A 21,456-nucleotide genomic window follows, 5' to 3' on the forward strand; every position below is an offset into this window, starting at 1 on the left:
CGCCCTCTTCTGGTGTGTATATGTAATAAATTAAAAAAATATTTTTTTTAAAAAAGTTTAAAGTCTCTCAACTGTGGACACCTATAAAATCAAAAAATCAATTAAATATTGTCTTACTTCAAGATGTAAGAACCAGAGCAGTCAGTGTCTGAAGCTCCAACAGTGTAAAGAGCTCAATGCCCAATACTGAAGAGAGAGGAATTCACTCATTGTATTCTGGGCTAAAGTGCTTGGGTCACTTCTCTGGTTCCTCCCTCTGCAGCACACACAGCCTGTCTTCTAGGCTCAGGCCAGCTCCACTCCACTGCTGCCGCTGACCTTAGTGGTCATCTCATGGCACTGGCATCTCCAAAATAGAGGGGTCTCTTACCGCAACTGGGCTGTACTTTTACCAATATGCTCTCCTTGGCTCCCTTCAGGGACTCCAACCCTGCCACTCAGGCCAAGCCTCGGCTGCTCTCCATGACCCCTTCATGCCTTTGATGCCAGCACCACCACCCGGGTGACTCTTACACCACCAGGTCCCACTGGCAGCACGAGGTGCAACCCTGGCAGCCTCCGGACACAGCTGACATGTGCCAACTCTGAGGAAACACTTCCCAGAAGACTTCCCCTAAGTGATGCTGCTCTCTGCTTAATCACTGCTGATTCCTCAGCTCCAGCTGACCAGCAAGCACCAATTGTACTAACTGTCCCATTAAGCAAAGGTTTTATTTAGTTCAGTGGTTCTGGCATCTTGTTACTCACAGCTGAATCTTCAGCCCAGCTAGCCAGAACCATAGATTGTCCAATTAAAACAGCAAATGGCCCTGACAGTCATTAAGACTCTCAAACTTCCCTCTGAAACTTCACAAGCCAGGTCTCCATCATCTGCACCGTTTTCAACACTCTTCCAAGCTTTCACAGAACAGCTCACCTTGGCTTTCAACAGTTAATGACTTTTCTCACCCAAAGTTCCAAAGTCCTTCCACAATCCTCCCAAAAAACACATGGTCAGATCTGTCACAGCACTATCCAACTATCCTGGTCCTAATCGCTGTGATAAAATAACGTAACCAAAGCAACTTGGGGAAGAAAGGATTTATTGCCTTACCCTTCTACATTACTGTTCATCGCTGAAGGAAGTCAGGGCAGGAACCTGCAGGCAGGAACTGATGCGAGGCCAAGGAGGGATGCAGCTCATTGACTTGCTTCCCATGGCTTGCTCAGGCTGCTTTCCTATAGAACCCAGGACCACCAGCCCAGGGGTGGCACCACTCACAATGGGCTCGGCCCTCCCCATCAATCACTAATTGAGAAGTCCCTTATGGAGGCATTTCTCAATTGAGGTTCCCCACTATCTGATGGTTCAAGCATGTGTCAAGTTGACATAAAAGTAATTGGCACAGTGTCCAAGCATTAGATCAGAAGAGAAACTATCTGTCTTCAGATGGCATCTTAAATATAAAAAGAGCCCAGAAGACTCCATCAAAGATTTCATACATGCACTTGGCTCATATTAATTCCCACCACTTTCCTCCAGCTCCCACCAAGAAAGCCTAATTTTATTTTTATTTTTATTTTTGGAGACAGGGCTCGTTCTATGTAGCCAAGGATGCAACTCAGACCTCCTAAGTGCTAGGATTAAAAGCATGTACCACCATCCCCGGCCCCATCACCGCCCCCTCTTTTTTTTTTAATGTGTATACTTGGGTATAAATATGTTAGAAACCCTGAAATCCTGATCTGAGTCCTCAGAACCCAACGCAGGTCCTTTGAAAGAAAAGCAAGTGCTCTTAACCACTGATCTTTCTCCAGGTGATCCCACTTTTTTTTTTTTTAAATAACCTACTTAGTCCAATTAGGAGCAGGGTTTCAGGACTCACTTAGCCATCCTTGCAGGATTTTTGACTGGCCTCAACTTGAGCAGGCAACCACAGCTGCTCTAAGTTCATGTGTACAACAACCTTGTCATGTAAAAACAAAAACAAACAAACAAACAAAAAAACCCCAGCATTTTCCAGCTCTCCTCTTCATAGCTCTTAAACTCTTTCTATCAACCCCTGCCCCAACTATGTTGATCCTTAAGCCCTGGAGATCAGGGGCTGGTACAGACGGCCCATCTATGGCTGGACACGTTCTTTAACTTTGGTCCTAATTTGAGGCATATTTAATTCTATTAGAAAAGCTCGCGCGCGCGCGCACACACACACACACACACACACACACACACAGTGTAAGAAGAATGATTCCAGAACAGCCAGGGCTACAAAGAGAAACCCTGTCTTGAAAAAACAAAATAAAAGTGTAAAATGAGGGCCCTTGCTAGTATCATCTCCTACTTCCAAGGATTTAGAAAATAATCCATTTGTTTACACTAAAAACACACACGCTCGCACATTACAACAGAATATGCTGATCAAATACAGGGAACAGCAGGATGTAACACAACAGAGGCAGAACTTTGGAATTTAACGTTCACTGTCGTCTATAAAGCATCCAGACCCACTACTGCCTACATATGCTTGACAAACATCTGCTGGAGGAACTACTCTGTGGAGAGGTAACTTTGGCAGATTGAAAGAAATTACTTGCAACACTAATAGTTGCCTTAAAGCCTTGGAAGAGCTTCATTATTTTATATGCCACTTTTCCAAATCATTCATCTATAAAAACACCTCAAAAGAAAGAAGAGAATGTCTTTCACATTATAAAATGGCTTATATTGTCACAGCAGAGGCAAAAATAGATAACCTTGGTGGGGGGGGGGGTGAAATTCTGTAAAAGAATCTTTCAGTATATTTTTTACAGTTTATTACATACAACTTTATTTATAGGCTCCAAAGGACTGTCTTAGAAAATTCAAAAGCACATGTAATCAGATTTTAACAATAAGAACTTAAAAATTACATCACAGTCCTTAAAATCAAAGGCTAATTAAAATTAAATGCAGTTCTATCAAGAACTAGAAATAAATTCTGTGTGCATAGTGTCACTTAAAGTTCCATGAAAACATAAAATACTTCTATGAATGTGGCTATGTCTGGGGAAACATCATCGGCTTCAAAGCTTGACAGTAAAGGAATTTCCAATCAACACACGCAGAGGCTTCACCCAGGAAGAGTTAGGGTCATTTCATCCAGAGACTGTGAGTCCGTAGACGCACAGGAAATGCTCTGCTGTGGATACAGCCTATGTGCATACACATAGTGAGGACACACTGGGACAGCAGGCTGCTCACTCCTGATCCACTGGAACTCTATGGCCTCCAGCCTGAGAAGTATTGTAGGAGTCACAAATCTTACATTTCATGCCTAAGATATGGAACTGGACTGTGGATCGGCCGTTACAGTCATTGCAGAGAATCTGAAAAATGAAGAGTAAGGAGTTTAAGCCTTGGAACCACAGTGGCATGATCTGCATTAACAATCATTTGACAGTCATATAGAAGATGTAAAGTCACATGTATATGTCTAAGCCTATCTGAAGTGAAAATGTCTTTTCTCCAATGAGTATTTTAAGGGTTAAGGCAGCTTTGAATTCAGAAAATGAGAATACGAATCTGACACAGAAGACTCATTTAAAAATAGTCCCTAAAAGTGAACATAACACAAGCAAGACAATTAGCATGGACATACTCAGATCTAATACTTTTCATTAAGGCAAACACTTAATATCTAAAGAACTAACACACATCATGACTTCATTATTTTTACTGGCACTCTGAATTTATCTTAACTAATAAAGCATAAATTTGTACACACAGGAATATTTTTGTGTAATTTTTAGATTTACTATGTATGCTTCAGGAGTGAACTCAAGAACAAAAGAACTTTCTAAATGAGTAGAGCCAGAGCCTCTTGTTTATCTCTAAGTTGACAAGGACTCAATCTCCTCTGGTGCGAAGATCTCAAGATCACAAGTGTTCAGCTGCAAACAGACCAACATATAACTATGCAGCAGCCTTAGCATGTGCACATCATAAGCAATTTCATTTATCTTAACATAATTTGGAAAGCTACTCTTGAAAATGCTACTTAAAGACAGAGATTAGAGGTTGTCTAAGAAATGACCGCTAGTTGTTTTGGGGGTTTTGGGGGGTGGGGTTCATGTGTGCTTTTGTGTGCATCTGTGTGTCTGCGTAGTATGTGTGCAAGTGTAGGTACACACAGAGACCTGAGGTCACTGTTGAAGGTCTTCCCTTCATTGTTCTCCACCTTCATTTTTTGAGACACAGTCCCTCATTGAACACAAAACTCAATGATGTAAATGGGCTGGCCGGCTGGCCAGTGACTTTGAGCTACCTACCTACCTCCACTTCCGTAAGGACAAGGTTATATGACATGCATGTCCATGGCCAGCTTTACCTGTGTGTCCAGGACATGGAAACTCAAGTCACTGTTCGTGGGTGGCAGATGTTTGGGTACCAAATGAGCCATCTCCTCAGCTCTGGGCATAGGGTTTCTTTGTAAGTGACAAAAATATTCGTGGTGCTATTTGTACAATTCTATAAATGTACTGAAAGTCCTGAATTGTGTATTTTTAAGGAATGAACTCCAATGTATGTGAGGTGGGCCTTCATAAATCTATTATTCCAAAGAAAGCATCTACATGAACACAGTAAACCTCAGCCTAAAGGAAGCATCACAATTATCAGGTAGGATCTAAGGGATTTTCCACTGTCCTTAGTAACAAGTCAGCTAATGACATTAATTTTGGAACATTCCACAGTGAATAAACCAGAAGAGTTTTTGTTTTTGTTTTATGGTGCTGGTATCAAATCCAAAACCTTGTTCATACTAACTACTACTGTGGTACATATCCAACATTAAAATAATTACTTGGCTTTGTTTCATCCTTGTGTTCCAAAGTATTTGTAGATATGTATAATACTTATATGTCCAAATGTTATCATAACATCATCTAACTCTGATTTAAACTTAATGCTATACTGAAAAAGAAGCTACGAAGCAATATCTGTCATTTCTCTGTAGGGCCAAAGAATAAGCTAAATGAGACCAAATAAAAGTCTAGAACAAAATACAAAAGGCAGTAAACATTAAAACTCAAAAGTTGGTTTTTAAAAAAACAACAAATATGTTCTCTTGAAACAAATTTTTGAAAATGTAAGTGAAGCACAGGCAAAATAAACACCAGTGATCCACTTGACTAGCAATCCGCCAAAAACTCATAACGAAGCCTTTGCCTGCCATCTAGTGCTGAGAGAAACTGCACAGAGGGATTCCTGGGGCTCTTCCTCCCCTGGTCTAATATCAGCCTAAATTTTTTAAATGTTTTGTCTTTTGCTTTAATTGATTACAATGGCACTATGTCAAAGCAGTAATTTTTAAAATTTAAGCAAAGTGGCAAAAGAAAGAGTGTCAGCAAGATATCTGAGAAGTTCTAAGCGTGGATTCTACTCACATCCACAGTCACATTCTGGTACTCCGATGGCATAGGAGTCTGTGCTACCTCGTTATCCAGCTGCCTCCAGTACCGCGTCATATCTAAGGCAGAGTGCATACACAACGGACATCTGTAGCCTCTGCAACAAACAGCAGGTAGGATCTACATCAGCTCGGGTACACACAGAAGACACAGCTCAGTGGCACATGAACCTCCAAACAATTTTTCAGGAACTTGAAAATCTATGCACTTAAAAAGATAAATAGTGGGCTGGAGAGATGGCTCAGAGGATAAGAGCACTGGATGTTCTTCCAAAGGTCCTAAGTTCAATTCCCAGCAACCACATGGTGGCTCACAACCATCTATAATGAGATCTGGTGTACAGGTGTGCAGGCAGAACGTTATATACCTAATAAATAAATAAATAAATCTTATACATAATAAATATTTTTTAAAAGATAAATAGTAAATTCTATATCTTAGAATACTTTTAAACCCTAAATTTTTATCCTTAACTCTCTAAAATAGAAAAGAACTAGTCAACATTCTTTGTAGAACTGTTTTTACTTAAAATACCAATTAAACTACTCATTAGCTAAATAATTTTAATTTCTTAGGACGCTGATACAAAGAAATTGTAGTCCTAAACAATTGTTCCAACCATATTACTACTTCCTTTCTAAAATTTTTCAAAAGTTGCTCCCTGTCTTGGTATTACATTTTTTGTTCATTAGTTGATAGAACCAAAACACACTTCTACTCTTTTTCCTATTTCTCATCTTATTTCAGTTCCAGTTTTAAAGAAAATTTACTGATTTTCTGAGCAGTTCATTGCTGGGCCAATATACTTAACTAATAAAATTTGAACACTATTCCTCAGTGCTCTTTCCCAAGTATATATGGCTAGAAAATAAAAGGCTTTGCCTGACTCAAGCTGTGGGGAAACAGGCATGATAAGGACATGCAAACGGAGTCCCTAAGATTCCCAGCTAAACACCAGTTATCTACTCTGCTCACCTCCATATATGTATCTACTGTGCCCAAAACAGTGTGTCCAGATGCTGTGTTCACCCACTTCCCCACAGCCCTCCTCACAAAAACCAAACATCTTAAAACTGTAAATTTTAAAATCATCAAAAACTCACTCTTTCAACATTTCTTCATAACACGTTCTGAAAGAAAATAGAACACATTGTTTCAGTAATAGAACAGCTGCCTCCATTATTTGCAGACACCTGTGAGCAGGAAGTAAGGAATCTTACCTATGTAAGAGATGCCCGCATGGCAAGACATGAGCAACAACGCGGGAGGTGTGGATGTCCTGAAAGGAAAGAAAGCCATTAGTGCTTGCAAAAAGGCACTAGTAAGTACTAGCACTTCAAACTCAAAACAGGAGATTTCCAAAGTGAAGAATATTCCACACTCACCTCCAAGCATATTGGACAATTCTGCCTGGAAACATTTTCAATACACTGTTCAAAGAAGAATCTTAAATTAACAGAATTATCAAAAGATAAAAATGCCAACTATAACAGCATTAATAATATATCTATAGCCTCTAAAGACAACAGTTTAGCAGGGCGTGGTGGCCCACCTGTAATCCCAGCACTCAGGAAGCAGAGGTAGGCGGATCTCTGTGAGTTCCAGGCCAGCCTGGTCTACAAAGGGAGTCCAGGATAGCCAAGATAACACAGAAAAACCTTGTCTCGAAAAAAACTAAAATAATAATAATAATTTTTTAAAAATAAATAAATAATGCAGAGAATGGGAGCCCTGCCATTTATGAATCTTTTAGATTTAGACAAAGCCACATACCTTAGAATCTATGTAATTAGGATGTTTCTGACAAGTCAGTTCACTGAGCGAATGAAGTGCAAATGATATGAAGATGCAATGAGCTGGATGTGTGTATACACACACATGTGCATTTCTGTACAAAATGTATTATATATATGCTCTGGAAGCCAGAACAGAGCCAGAGAAGTACAATCCTTGAGGCTACTAACTCCAGGCTATCTTTGTTAGCTTGTCTTTTTAAATTCTTAATTTAATGACTTTTATTTATCTTTAGGCAAGGTCCCGCTACGGAACTCAGGTGAGTCGTGAACTTGTGATATGTCTACCTCAGCCTGCCAAGTGCTAAGACTACAAGCATGTGCCACAACCTCAGTCAGCTTACCTTGCTATCACCCCAAAGTCTGTTTTGTTGTTGTTGTGGGGTTTTTTTGTTTTTTCATTTTTCAAGACAGGGTTGTTGGTTTTGGGTTTTGTTGTTGTTGGATTGATTTTTTTGTTGTTGTTGTTTTGTTTTTGTTTTATTTTTCAAGACAGGGTTTCTCTGTGTAGCCTTGGCTGCCCTAGACTCACTTTGTAGACCAGGCTGGCCTCAAACTCATAGTGATCTGCCTGCCTCTGCCTCCCAGAGTGCTGGGATTAAAGGCGTGCGCCGCCGCCACCTGGCACCTCAAAGTTTTTTAAGTCAGACCATCTTTAGCAAAGTCCTATTCTGCTCATCAAATTCCTCTAAGCTAAGGCTGGGTACCTCGGGAGTTATCTTTACTCAGCCTCACTCTAATTAATTCTCAGTTATCATTTCCCAATGTTCATTATTCATTTTAATTTTCCTCACTATTGTACTATTTTAGGTCAAGTCCTATGTAATACTGTATTTCTACCACACTCTTTTACATTTATCTTGTAAAGAACATAGTGATCATTAACTTATTTCAAATATTCTTTCTGAGTCTATAAATATTCTCTCTCCATTCCCCTGTCTGTCTTCCTCATCTTCAGACAGAAGGCTACACTGGAATGCCCTCTACTTTTTCACTTTGCTGACCCTGCATTCTTTAAATTCTTACAGTACACAGAATCAGTACTATACCTATAGTACTTCATTAGATTGTTTTTAAATAGAAAGAGGGTCTGGAATTACAATAAAATTCCTGTATCTATATTTATAAGTCTTAATTATGAAAGGAAATATGAAGTATACTTTCTAATTATTCTTAGAACACTATGTAAATAGGTTATAGAACAGCACTCTTCCTTTTAAATTTAATCTTAGAAGCAGCATCAATGATAAGAATCAATGAACCAACTGAGAAGCTATAGTGGCTGGTTTTGTGTCGATCTGACACAAGCTAGCGTCATCCCAGAGGAAGGAGCCTCAGTGAAGGAAGTGCCTCCTTGAGACCCAGCTGTGAGGCGTTTTCTCAATTAGTGGTCAGTGCCGGGGGAACCAGCCCACTGTGGGTGGGGCCATCCCTAGGCTGGTGGCCCTGGGTTCTACAGAACAACAGGCTGAACAAGCCATGAGAAGCAAGCCAGTAAGCTGCACCCTCCATGGCTTCTGCTGCAGCTCCAGGATCCTGCCCTGTTTGAGTTCCTGTCCTGACTTCCTTTAATAATGAACTGCAATATAGAAATGTAAGCCAAATAGACCCTTTTCTCACCAACTTGCTTTTTGGTCATGGTGTTTCATCACAGCCACAGAAATCCTGGCAAGAAGCTGTCCACATTATACTATTAATTGTCTTAGGCATTCTTACATTACAAAAAACAAACTGTGCATCAAATGCTCTGAGGCATACATTTTAGATTATCTACTTAATTTTGCTTTTCAGAAAAGTAAAAAATATAGTTGTGGTTGGTAATATATGAAAATTAGCATGTTTCCAAAACATATTAGAATTTAAGCTGGTTTTCAAAAATGCTAATATATTTTAATTATGCAAACTGAATCATGTACCTTATGTTTTCCTTGGAGATTCGTGGCTAGGCATAAGTTACATTTCAAGCAGTGGAAAAAATCTTCCTTTGGACCAATCCTAACAAAACATAACATGAAGGCAAAAAGATTATTTTTTATCACACAATAATTTGTTCACTATATAATACCCAAACTTAGTCCCACTGCAAAAATATTCAAAGTACACTGAGGAATATGGCGAAACGGCCATCTCTGCAGTGTCAAATGTAAACTCCACGAGCACAGTGGCACTCTAAGACTTTTCTTCTGTAAAGAAGATATAGATGCATAGGACAGACCCACATCTGAGCTTTTTTTCTTACACAGCTCTACAGATGGCACTGCAACTAACTTAAACTTGGAAATATATCCAAGGAGTATTTCTGTGCACAGAAAACCTCTTCATTCTTCTTAACAGCCACAAAGTAGTCACATGGTATGGATGTATCATTTATAAGATTATTTCCTCACTGATATAAAATATAATCTTGACTTGCTACAATAATATAATTTTTTAAACATCCAGGTAGCATTCAGCTCATATTTAGATTATTTTTTTCACGATCCTAAAAGTGACACTATTGAGTCAGAAGACCCTGGTCATCAACTGTGATACTGGCAACCTGATGCCTACGAAGACTGCTAGCTCACATTCCCACAGACAGCGAGTATGAGCCATGTTCCTCCCAAACTGGACAGCTTGGGCGCATGTGCAACAGACAAAATACGCTTTTTAACTTTCATCTCTCAAATTACAAAGGACTACTCTTTAATACTAAGAATTGTTACTTCTCTGGTCTGTTGTCTACCTGTTCATAAAGCTCCACCTTAATTTCTACGTATTAAAAAGCCATCGGGAGCTTGAAAAATGGGTCAGTGGTTAAAAGCGCACGCTCCTCTTGCACAGAGAGGACCCACATTTAGCATCCAACACCCATGGTGGGCAGCTCACAACTACCTCTAACTCCAGCTCCAGGGTATCTGACCCCTAGCCTCTATGATCACCTACATTAACACATGCATGTGCACACACACACACACACACACACAAAATTTAAAATAAAAACAAAAAGTAAACTTAAAGGCCATCTACATGTTCCTTTATAGTTATGCTTTCTGCACTCTGTTTAGGAAAAACTTCTGTAACCTCATAGTCATAAACATATTCTCCTTTGTATGTTCTAATACTTAAAACAACTCATTTTTATATTTTATTCAGGTTGAAGTTCATTATAAAATTTATAATATAAACGGCAAAGATGTAATTGCCTGCTAGGGCCCATATTTCTATTCTTTGCTTCTTTTACACCAAAACATTTATTTAACAAGGCAGTTATTCAGACCTATCTTGAAAAAAGACAATTTCCAGCGTCTATGGAGGTTGTGAAAAGAAAGATAAATTTTCTGTTCTGAGAGGAAAGAGTCGCGGTGATGCAGCAAGTAAAGGCACTGCCGCCAGGCCCTGTAACCTGAGTTCAGTCTCTGAACCTTGAATAGTGGAAGGCAAGAACTGCCGCTTCCAGCTCTGACTTCCACATGAACACCATGGCACACAAATTAAATTTAATTAATAAAAATTATTTTTTAAGATTTATTTATTATTATGTATACAGTGTTCTGCCTACATGCGCACCTACAGGCCAGAAGATGGCATCAGATCACTTTACAGATGGTTGTGAGCCACCATGTGGTTGCTGGGAATTGAACTCAGGACCTTCGGAAGAGCAGACAGCGTTCTTAACCTCTGAGCCATCTCTCTAGCCCTAAAAATTATTTTTAATAAAGGAAAAACAATGTGCTTTCTCTTCCTCCTCACAGATCTACCTATTTTCCCCTGCCCAGAACATGAGCCCACAGAATCAAATGCAAGAAAACACCTTATAGTTGGGATGTGGGAGTGCTCAGCTATACAACTACCTGAATTAGGCTTTTCCATGAGAAATAAAACTCAGCCTTTCATGAGCCACTATTGTGTTTGTCACAAAATGCTAAAACCACATTATAATGAGTATGTTTCAGAATCACACTTTTGCTTTTCAAATAGATACCAATTATCTTAATACTCTTTCGTAATTTAGAATATCACTTTTGCTCCTGACTCATATTCATAAATATCTAATCTTGACATGGCAAAGGGCGACTAATATATTAAAATAACATTTTTAAAAGGTTACAATGAGAGGATGATTTCAACTGTGCTGCAAATGCACTGACAGACTTTATGTTCCCTTTTGGTGTTCCTACTACTCCTTTAAAAAAGTGGCTGGAGTAGTGACACACACCTGTAACCACAGCCCACAGGTGCCTCAAATACAAGAGTGACAAGTCTGAAGCTGTATCAGAACTCTCTCAAGTTAAATGAAGAGTCATTATTTGATGTCCCACATGACTTCGGACTAGAGGCAGCATCCATCCATCTCACTAACAGGCTTACTTCTCCTATCTTCTAGTACCCGGCTCTCCTTAAAGCAACTACCAGGGGCTGGAGCGATGGCTGCTCCCCAGAGGACCTGGGTCCCATTCTCAAAGTCTACACGGCAGCTCCCAACCATCAGAGACACCCTCACGTGGGGTACAGGCAAAACACTCATACACATAAAATAAATAAAATTTTAAATAATTACTGAGCCAGACACATAAGTACACCCATTTAATTCCAGTACTCAGGAGGCAGAGGCAGAATACAGGTCAGCCTGGTCCACACAGTAAGTTCTAGGCCAGGAGGCCATATAGTAAGACCCTACCAAATAACAACAAAAACAAAGTTAAAACAACAACAAAACAACAACAAGCAACTACTGAATAGATACTTCAAAGAGTTTTTAAAACAGCAGCAAGTATTAACCTACTAAATACTTGTAGGTAATCATAATCATTCATCTCAAATATGACTCACATGATTTTGATACTCAGTAACACAGAATATAAAGCGTTTTTCATTTAAAAATTTCTTGGCCAGTTGGGTTGGCAGACGCCTTTAATCCCAGCACTCAAAGCATAGATGAGTGGATCTCTGTAAATTCAAGGCCAGGCTGGTCTACAAAGTAAGTTTTCAGGAGACCCAGGGCTACACAGAGAAACTTTGTGTACTACTAAAAACCAAACAAAGAAAAAAAAACCTTTCTAAATATTCAGTAGCTCAGACTTTTTACAACTTTGTTCTCATATAAGGACTATGATAACCTAGAAACAACATTCTTAAAGATTTACAAGGCAAAATTAGCAAGTTACAAGTCCTGAGAAAGAGTGAAGATTAAACTCAGCACTTACACAGTCTTTAGCCAATACTGATATTGTCCCCTAATCCAATTCCTTTTTAATAAATTCTGTTTAAAATCAGGGAGTGGTACAGGCCTTTAATCCCAGCACTCAAGAGGCAGAAGCAGGTGGGTATCTGTAAGTTCAAGGCCAGCCTGGTCTACAGAGCTCGTTCCAGGACAGCCAGAGCTACACAGAGAAAGCCTGCCTGAAAAATAAATGAATAAATAAGTAAGTAAACAAACACCATTCTAAAGATTAAAATTTTATAATATTATTCTATGACACTATCCTTTACTAAATATCTTCCAAACATCAAGAAAAACGTCCTTGATAGAATAAACTCACTCAAGTTTGTAATTATCATATGATCCATGGAACCTTTTTACAAATCTGATACATTTACAGAATGTGTGTGCGCATACACACTCCCACATGCTCGCACTCTCATATGCATATTCCTATGTATGCATCTGTGGGTGGGGCGGTAGGCGTGTGTATAGCACTGCAAGTACGTGGATGTCACAGAACTTTCAGAAGTCAGTTCTCTTTTTCCTTTTTGTACTGCTCAAAGCATTGCATCGTCTACTATATAAGTATTAAGTCTGAAGGCACCCTTGTAGATTTTTTTCAGGTTTTCTTGATAACAGTTGAGAAAGCCGAATTTTTCATTTTTCATTCAAAATGGCAAAAAGTAAAATAAAGACAAATGCAGAGGCACATAACCCCAGTCTGGGCTTTTTCTACTTACTTCTAGTAACATTTTTGACAGACTGTTCTTATGATAGGGAACTGTTTGCACATTGTAGAATTTCTAATAGCACTCTTGGCTTCTACCCAGTAAATGTTATAGTATTACCCTGTGCCTGGCTATGACAACCAAAAATATTCTCTCAAGGCAAAATCATCCCTTCTAAGGAAGAAAGGAAGGGAGAAAAAAAAGAAAGAATACATTAAGTCTCACCAACATAACCACCCACACATGAACTCAACAAGGAAGACACCAATGAACATGGCAAACTGCACAGGGCAGCTGTGCGCTTTGCTGGAGGAAGTATGTCGCTGAAGGGAAGCTTTGAGACTCAGCTGATTGCTAGTTCTCACCTTAACCCTAACAAAGCACAACAGGGACTGAGTGAAGCAGGAAGCAGGAGAGATGGTCCTCCCCAGGGAAGAGCCTAATACCACACCGTCAGCTCTGAAAGCATGCATCAAACTAACATTGTATGGACTCAACAGGTTATATTTAGGAATATATATGTACATACAAGTATGTATGTGTGTGTGTGTGTGTATACATACATATATGCATGCAATAACAATTAGTGGAAAAAGAGGTCACAAATTTGAAGGAGAGTAGGGAGGAGTATATGAGAGGGCTTGAAGGGAGGAAAGAGACGGGAGAAACGTAGATTACAATCTCAAAAATAAACAAAAAACAGAAAGAGCCACTGCACTGAACTCCTAATGATGAGCCTACAGGCAATATATCAGATTATAATGTTCCGATGACCATATATTCGATGAATGGTCTCATTTAAAACAAAACTAGACAGTGGTGGTGCACACCTTTAAACCAAGCACTTAGGAGGCAGAGGGAGGCGGATCTCTGAGTTTGAGAACAGCATGGACCATGTAGTGAGCAGTGAGACACTATTTCAAAACTAACCAAGTTAATTTTTTAAACTATTTGTGCTTGTTTGAATGAAATTGTCCCCCACAGGCTCCAGGATTGGCTGGCATACTTGCTTTCCTGTTAGTGGTGATGCCTGCAGAGGTTTAAGAGATGTGGCCTTGCTGGAGGAAGTGTGTCACTGAGGGCCAGCTTTGAGACTCAGGTGTCTGCCAGTTCTCACTCTCTGGCTCCTGCTGACAGTTCAAGACTTGAGCACTTGGCCACCTGCTGCCAAACAGACTAACCTTTGGGAACCACAGCTCTTCTAGGTTGCCTTGGTCATAGTGTTTTGTTTTGTTTTTTTTAAGAGATTTATTTATTTATTGTGTATGCAGTGTTCTGCCTGCATGTACAACTGAAGGCCAGAAGAGGGCATCAGATCACATTATAGATGGTTGTGAGCCACCATGTAGTTGCTGGGAATTGAACTCAGGACCTCTGGAAGAACAGTCAGTGCTCTTAACCTCTGAGCCATCTCTCCAGCCCCTAATCATACTGTTTTATCACAGCAACAGAAAAGTAACTAATACACTGTTATTGCCCAAATATACTAGAAATAACTCAAAGAGGACATTTTATATACAGTACCTACAAATCCCACAGTTCTCACAATGATACTGCTTCTTATCTTTGTCAAACAGATGGCATATACTGCAGTAATATTCTCCAAACACCGTGCTACAGTCTTCACAAGTCTGCTGGGACTGAAAAGAACACATTAATTAAAAACTCGAGTAACTTTATCAAAACTACTTAAATATCCAGAATCTATGTTAAAGTATGTTTAGCTTATTTTTATGTTCTTAAACATCTAAGTCAACAATGTTATTTACTCAGAGAGTTAAGTCTCATTTCCAACTTTTGATTAAACTTTTTCAATCCATCTTAAAACTTTAAAAAGACATATGGCAGATGTCATTAAAATCTTACATGTTGGATTTTTTCACAGTTGATGCACTGCACTTCCTTTACTTTGAAACGATCTAGCGGATGATCTTCACTGTTGTCATGACACAGCCGGCAAGTATAAAGCTTGTCACAACAAGGTGCCTAATACCCGGGGGAGCAGAGGGGACATAAGGAGAAAAGACAAGTTAATTACAAAGAAAGAAAATCCTACCTCCTTCTCTGGAACAAGGTCAAAGATTACAACCAAAGGATATGTGGCTAGCATTCATTTCTTGGCACATTTAATGCTAATAATATTCCCCTTCAATATCTGTTTGAATGACTCTAATACAACTTTAAAACACAAAAATTATCATAGAAATCTCTAGACAGAAAAATCAAGCCCGTAACATCCAAATCTCATTCTCAGCCTAAACAGAAGATAGGTAATGCCTTCTCAGACATTACCAGAAAAAACCAATCATTTATATACCTTAGTATCTAAATACAAAACTAATATTTACTAACTATAATGCACACACCAATATTGCATAGGATGCAATAAATAAATAAACAAGAGACAGTTTTGTTTTGTTTTGTTTTGTATTGTTTTTTAGATAAGGTCTCTCTATGTAGCCCTGGCTGTCCTGGAACTATGTAGAACAGTCTGGCCTTGAGATCGGATTACTCCTGCCTCCCAAGTACAAGGGTTAAAGGCATGCATCACCACACCTGACCTCACTGACTTTTGAGAATGTTAAAAATTGCCAGTTGTCCACTGAAATCTGTTCCCTCCTTTCTGAACAGATTACCCAACTACTGTACAGTTGATCATATGCCTTAAAATATATCAAAATAATACAAGAGAAAACAAAAAACTTGACTCTAAAACAACCAAGTTGGAACAGAGGCTCTTTGCCCACCTGGATCATACTTTGGAATTGTTACGTGGAAAGAAATATACAGAAATGTATTTTTTATCATTTAAACATTATTACTGTTAGGTCATTTCATTTTATGTACTTAGCTTTTACCCTGTTATATCAAGAAATGCCCAAACTTGGGATGTAGATTAATGGAACAATTACTTGCCTAGCATGTGCAAGGTGCTCATTTCCCATCATTCAAAAAATAAAAAAGCTCTTTTTGGAGGGAGGAGTGGGGATGAAGTGACCAAAATGTAAGACAGCGTCAGAAAGAAAGAAAACAGTAAGGTGTACTGGCTGGTTTTGTGTGTCAACTTGACACATGCTAGAATCATCAGGGAATGTGAAGCCTCAGCTAAGAAAATAACTTCATGAGATCCATCTATAAGGCACTTTCTTAATTAGTGATCAATGGGGGAGGGCCCAGCCCATTGTGGGTGGTACCACCCCTGGGCTGCTGGTCCTGGGGTCTATAAGATGGCAGGCTGAGCAAGCCATGGGAAGCAAGCCAGTAAGCAGCATCCCTCCATGGTCTCTGCATCAGCTCCTGCCTCCAGGTTCATGCCCTGCTTGAGTTCCTGTCCTGACTTCCTCCAACAATGGACTATGATCTGGAAGTGTAAGCCAAATAAACCTGTTTCTCCCCAAGTTACTACTTGGTCATGGTGTTTCATTGCATCAATAAAACCCTTAATTAGGATATAAGTAAATGAAGAAGAAGAAGGAGGAGGAGGAGGAAGAGGAGAAGAAGAAGAAGAGGAGGAGGAGGAGGAAGAGGAAGAAGAAGAAGAAGAAGCCGCCAGGCCTGGTGGCACACATCTTTTAATTCCAGCACTCAGGAGGCAGAGGCTGGTGGATCACTGTGAGTTGAAGGCCAGCCTGGTCTACAAAGCGAGTTCAGGACAACCAAGGCTACACAGAGAAACCCTGTCTCGAAAAACAAACAAAAAAGAAATTCCTAGGCCAGTATAAGGAAGCACCCGTGTTTGAAAATTATGTCTAATTGAGAAGCAGAAAAAGTAATGAATAAGAGAAAGATCTGACAGAACAGGATAGCCAATTCTCACAAGAACAGAGAGTAAAGAAGAGGTGACTTTAGAGAAAGCAACAGAAAGGAGAGGGAGAAGGCAGTTGAAGAGAGAACAAGCTAAACACAGGTGAAGATAGAATGAGCAAGAGACTAAGGAACCAGATTAGAACAGATGGCTAGTTAGTTTGAGGCCAAGCACAGCAATTCAGTCAGAAATAAGAGAAGCCAGTTTGAATCAGTCATCTTGGAGAGGAGTTTGAGCCAGAACAGCTGAGTTGAACCAGCTAGCTAGAATTCAGAAAGAGCTAGAAAGGGTGAGCTTATTAAGCAGTAAGTCTCAGAGGCTAAAAAACACTCTAGGCCTAGATTAGATTATACAGAGGCTGGAAGCTTCCAGGAGTAGGCCTAGGTTAGCACATGGCGGCAGTAAGTCTCAGAGACAATTCAACAGGAGAATAAAAGTTACTTTTACAGCCTAATACTGTTTCTTTGCAGACCTGCACATTCCTAATGGCTTCCTATGCTGTCACTGAACCGTAACACAGTTCATCCTTTAAGTGCTATAACTGTTACTGGCTACATTTTTCTCCAACATGACACTTGCCTAAATTTTAGTGGAGGACATCCACGGTAACCCTTTCACACCTACATGTTCTTATTTTAAGTGGCCTTGTATCCAACCCTTCTCTACCACAGTCTCATACTTAGACACAGCAGCTCACAAACACTTTGGTCTCAGGACCCTGTTAAACGCTAAGGCTCTTAAGGAGATCAAAGAACTTTGGTTTATGCAGACTATAGCTACCAATAACTCATACCAAAATTACTACTGTTTTTAAAACATTGTCAATCTTTTCTCTTCCATGAGTCTTTACTCCTTCCCCACTTTTGAGAAAATGTCTGCCTTGAGTAAATTCAAGCTTGAATGACCAATTTTTTTCAAGTAAAAAATTGTTCATAAACAAAGCAACTAATTTACTTCATAAGCCAACCTAAAAACTTTTCCTCTAGTAAGCCAAAGTACTTGCTAAAAGTTTTCCACTTGTCAAATAAGTTATTAAAAATATTTATGAGCTAAGATTTGATAGATATTGATATTAATCTTTTAGTGCTTCATCAATGATGTTTTTAAATGACACTGGCTCTAACTATAGCTATGCTATAGTGTAGCATGACTGCTTGATTCATACACAGGGGCTAGTTTTAATCATTACTTTCCACCATCAGTATAAATGTCAACACACTGTATACAGACTATCTATTCCACAAAGTGGTTTTCAAGGGATTCTTGGAGGTCCAGTTATCACACTCTGGAACTGCTGCTCCAGAGAAAGGACTCTATCTCAACTCCAAGCACTAAACAAGCAAAATCCTAACACTAGTTAAATCCCACTCCTACCCACTGACGTGTATCAGAAGCTGGAGTAAAACACCACCATACTGTTTGGTCTCCTTTTTTGTTTGTTTGTTTTTAATTTCAGGGCTTTAGTATGCAATAGAGAAGGACACACTTTTACATGCCCACCCCCTAGCTTTTAAACTGAATTACTCTGAGATTCCTGGAAGCTGTTCCCCCGCTTTACGATCTCCATGTGAACTTTCGAAGACAGTAAAATAATCAGGAAAATTCTTAAGTTTTTTCCCCTTAAACACAGATACCATTATCAACAGAATTAATTTTTAAACCAATAGAAAAAAAAATACTAGAATTTATCACTAAACTAGCTTTATTTTTTTTTTTTCCTGGAGGCAGAAGCTGGTGGATCTCTGAGGTCCAGGCCAGCCTGGTCTACAGAGTGCGTTCCAAGACAACCAGAGCTACACAGAGAAACCTTGACTCAAAAAGGTAAAGGAAGAGAGGGAGGGAGGGAGGAAGACGGGATAAAGGGAGCGAAGAAAAAAGCAGCATTTCTCCATGGCCTCAGCTTCAGTTCCTACCTCCAGGTACCAGCCCTGCATGAGACTCTGCCTTGGCCTCCCCTAATGATGAAGGGTAAATAATAAACCCTTTGCTCCCCAAGTGCTTTTTGGTTATAGGGTCTATTACAGCAGCAGAGAAGCAAACTACTACCCTCTCTGCCTTGTCTTCTTTTACAAATACTGTACAGTTAGCACCCACTTGCAGCTAAGATCTGCTTCATTTGTGTGATGCATCTTTCCCCTCTGACTCCTCAGGAACAGTAGTAGCCCTAGAGCACTTGCTTTTCCTGCCACATTACCAAGGGACCTGTGAGATCATCTCCCAGTAAACAGAAACATACTGTAACACATATTTCAGTCTCCTTTGCAATAAAAATCCAAAAACTCTCTATGCTATGTTATTTCCAGTATCCACGCCAAGGAAGCTTTCTCCTGGATCCTTCCATTGACACTTCCCCTTGCCAAAGCAAAGCCAATTGCCACTCTTTATCCTACTTGAACAGCTGCACCTGATCTAGCAGATGACTTGCTCCTTGAAACCCCTCAGCAGGCCTCTCCTATTTAAGGAAGAGGGAGAGGGAAAGAAAAACAATGTTTGACACTCAGGGGAAAATATCCTAAGTGCAGGAGTAGGTGGGGGAAGGCCAAGATGTTAAATTCAGTCTCATACCTCACTTTGAAACTGTAAAAATACTTCAGTAGAAATGTAATCAAAAGAATAGTATTGAACTCCTTACACAACATTAACCAGTTTGAAACAAATTCATCTAATGAAATGAAACAATGTTCATCAAACCATGGCCCACAGAAAAGGGTTCATCTTACAGACCTAAGCCTATCATTTCATCCTAATTTTCCAGGTCAGTGACCAGCAGGAGGGCTGACTGGTAAAGAAAAAAAAAAAAAAAGACTGAGTGGTAGTTAATATTTACTACACCTCCTAAACACTACATGTGCACTCTATGCAACCATCATATTGTTTATAGAAGAGGCTTTTCCCCATTGGCGGGGAAGATTGAACCTAGGGACTCCGTGATGAAGACAGTACTCCAGCAATGACCTGTGTATTGACCCAGCACCCACCCTCCCTTTTTTTTTTTCTTATTGGCAACAGCAGCTTCAGGCTGGTATTCCTTCTGCCTCAGCGTCAGAAATAACTGGTAGCACTTGTCTGCTGAAACTACAAGCCTTTACCACTAAGACCAGCCATGAAAAAGAGGACGTCTAAAATTGCCATTTTTTATGTACAAGCCATTTAAAAAGCAGCTTGCTCAAAATTACAGAGCAAATTAAGGGCAGAACTAAAGTATGGGGGAAAGCTACAGAATTCCATCAGTCAACGTTTCGTAGTGGGAGAGACTTCTGATGACTGAAGCCAAGGCCTTCAGCATTTTCAGCACTTCACTGGCGTTCTAGTGCTGAGTTACACCCCCTTCCCCCAGCTCAAATCTCAGGCTTTCTCAACAAAATATTCACACTGCTTCTTGAAAACAAAAACAAAAACAAAAACAAAAACAAAACAGGAATCAGTGTGAGAGCCACTTTTAAACACTACAGACAACTAGCATGTTTCTCAAGCTGCAAAAAATAATAGCATAGATATATTGCGCACTTCTCTGATATCCAAATTAACGGCAATTACACAACTGTCTCATTTCACACATTTTCTCCTTGACAGGTCTGGGCATACTCCCTGACTATACTCACTATACGAACAGAAATTATACTCTGATTTCCCTTTCCTTATCTTTTCTTCACCATGCATGGAGAAACGCTTAGAACAGGCCTTACAACTGTCTCGTTCTACTGTCAACCTCAAATGACGAATAAACCCGCTGGTGACGTGACTTTGTGCAAGGTCCGGACCTTTGCAAACAAGAGCTCTTGCTTGCAAAGTACGAAAGCGTAGAGCAAGCACAGAGCTCAGACCCGCCTCACCAAAAACGTTCCCTGCAAGGGGGAACCCAATTCCAGATGGAAGGTAACCTGACAAGCAGCTCACTCGAAAATTTATGCCCAAGATTAACCGGTTGCCTCGCCGAACCTGCCCCAGCCTGCCCCGGCGGCAGCTTATCAGGAAATGCCCTTTCAAGTCGTCACCTTGAGGAGACAGCCTCTGTCATAATGCTCGCAGCCCCGCCGCCCTCGCTCCAGGCTGGGGACGCCATTTTCCTGCGCCTCCGCCGCCGCCGCCATCTCCTACACCTCCCCCACCTCCCCCTTCGCGGTCCACAGAACCTTCCCCCAGCTTGGAAACCACGCCTTAGAGCCGCAGAGGCGGTCTGAGAGCCCGCCTCCTCCTCAGAGCAAGCTGCCACTACAATCGATATGGCGGCCGTTCACGTGACCCGGGACAACCGGATTTCCGGTTTCTGGTCGAAGGGGCGGAAGTGAAGTGAGTCGCTGAGTCCGTCATCGACGTTAGTCGCTGTCTTCGCTGCTAACGGTAGTAACTCTTAGGTTGGCTCCTCTATCTCCCCCCGCCCCGCATCGCGGCCAGCCCAGATCCCGGGGCGAAGGAGACGGCAGCGACCCGCGAATCTGAGTCCGGCCTGCTGCAGGGCTAGCGCCCGTGAGGAGAGGCCCCGCCCTCGGCCTGGCCCCGCCCTCGGCCTCCAAAAGG

General features: G+C 40.4%; 1 protein-coding gene across 2 annotated transcripts; it reads right to left on the reverse strand.

Annotated features, from left to right (window-relative positions):
- Positions 1–2,780: 2,780 nt before the first annotated feature.
- On the reverse strand, positions 2,781–21,389 carry RCHY1 (ring finger and CHY zinc finger domain containing 1). 2 transcript variants are annotated; one of them, XM_084758030.1, is made up of 9 exons: positions 20,934–21,389; positions 15,000–15,119; positions 14,658–14,773; positions 9,137–9,215; positions 6,813–6,857; positions 6,648–6,706; positions 6,531–6,557; positions 5,404–5,524; positions 2,781–3,345 (listed from the first exon to the last, which is right to left on the reverse strand). In XM_084758030.1, the coding sequence occupies exons 1-9, from the start codon at positions 21,027–21,029 to the stop codon at positions 3,217–3,219; spliced, it is 792 nt and encodes a 263-aa protein (XP_084614156.1). In that variant the 5' UTR covers positions 21,030–21,389; the 3' UTR covers positions 2,781–3,216. The 2 variants fall into 2 exon arrangements, with proteins under 2 accessions (XP_084614156.1, XP_084614157.1); XM_084758031.1 differs by lacking the exons at positions 14,658–14,773; positions 15,000–15,119.
- Between the last annotated feature and the right edge of the window lie 67 nt (positions 21,390–21,456).

This window comes from Acomys minous, assembly GCF_964271855.1.
Source record: "Acomys minous genome assembly, chromosome: 15".
Taxonomy (NCBI): domain Eukaryota; kingdom Metazoa; phylum Chordata; class Mammalia; order Rodentia; family Muridae; genus Acomys; species Acomys minous.

Bases quoted from the DNA above. Each gene is read 5' to 3' on its own strand.
- RCHY1 (XM_084758030.1), bottom strand. From the start codon at position 21,029: ATGGCGGCGGCGGCGGAGGCGCAGGAAAATGGCGTCCCCAGCCTGGAG. The intron at 14,774-14,999 runs GTAAGATTTTAA...TGTTCTTTTCAG, and splicing joins ACTGTGAAAAAATCCAACAT to TCCCAGCAGACTTGTGAAGA. The intron at 9,216-14,657 runs GTACTGTATATA...ATGTTTTGTTAG, and splicing joins GAGAACTGTGGGATTTGTAG to GATTGGTCCAAAGGAAGATT.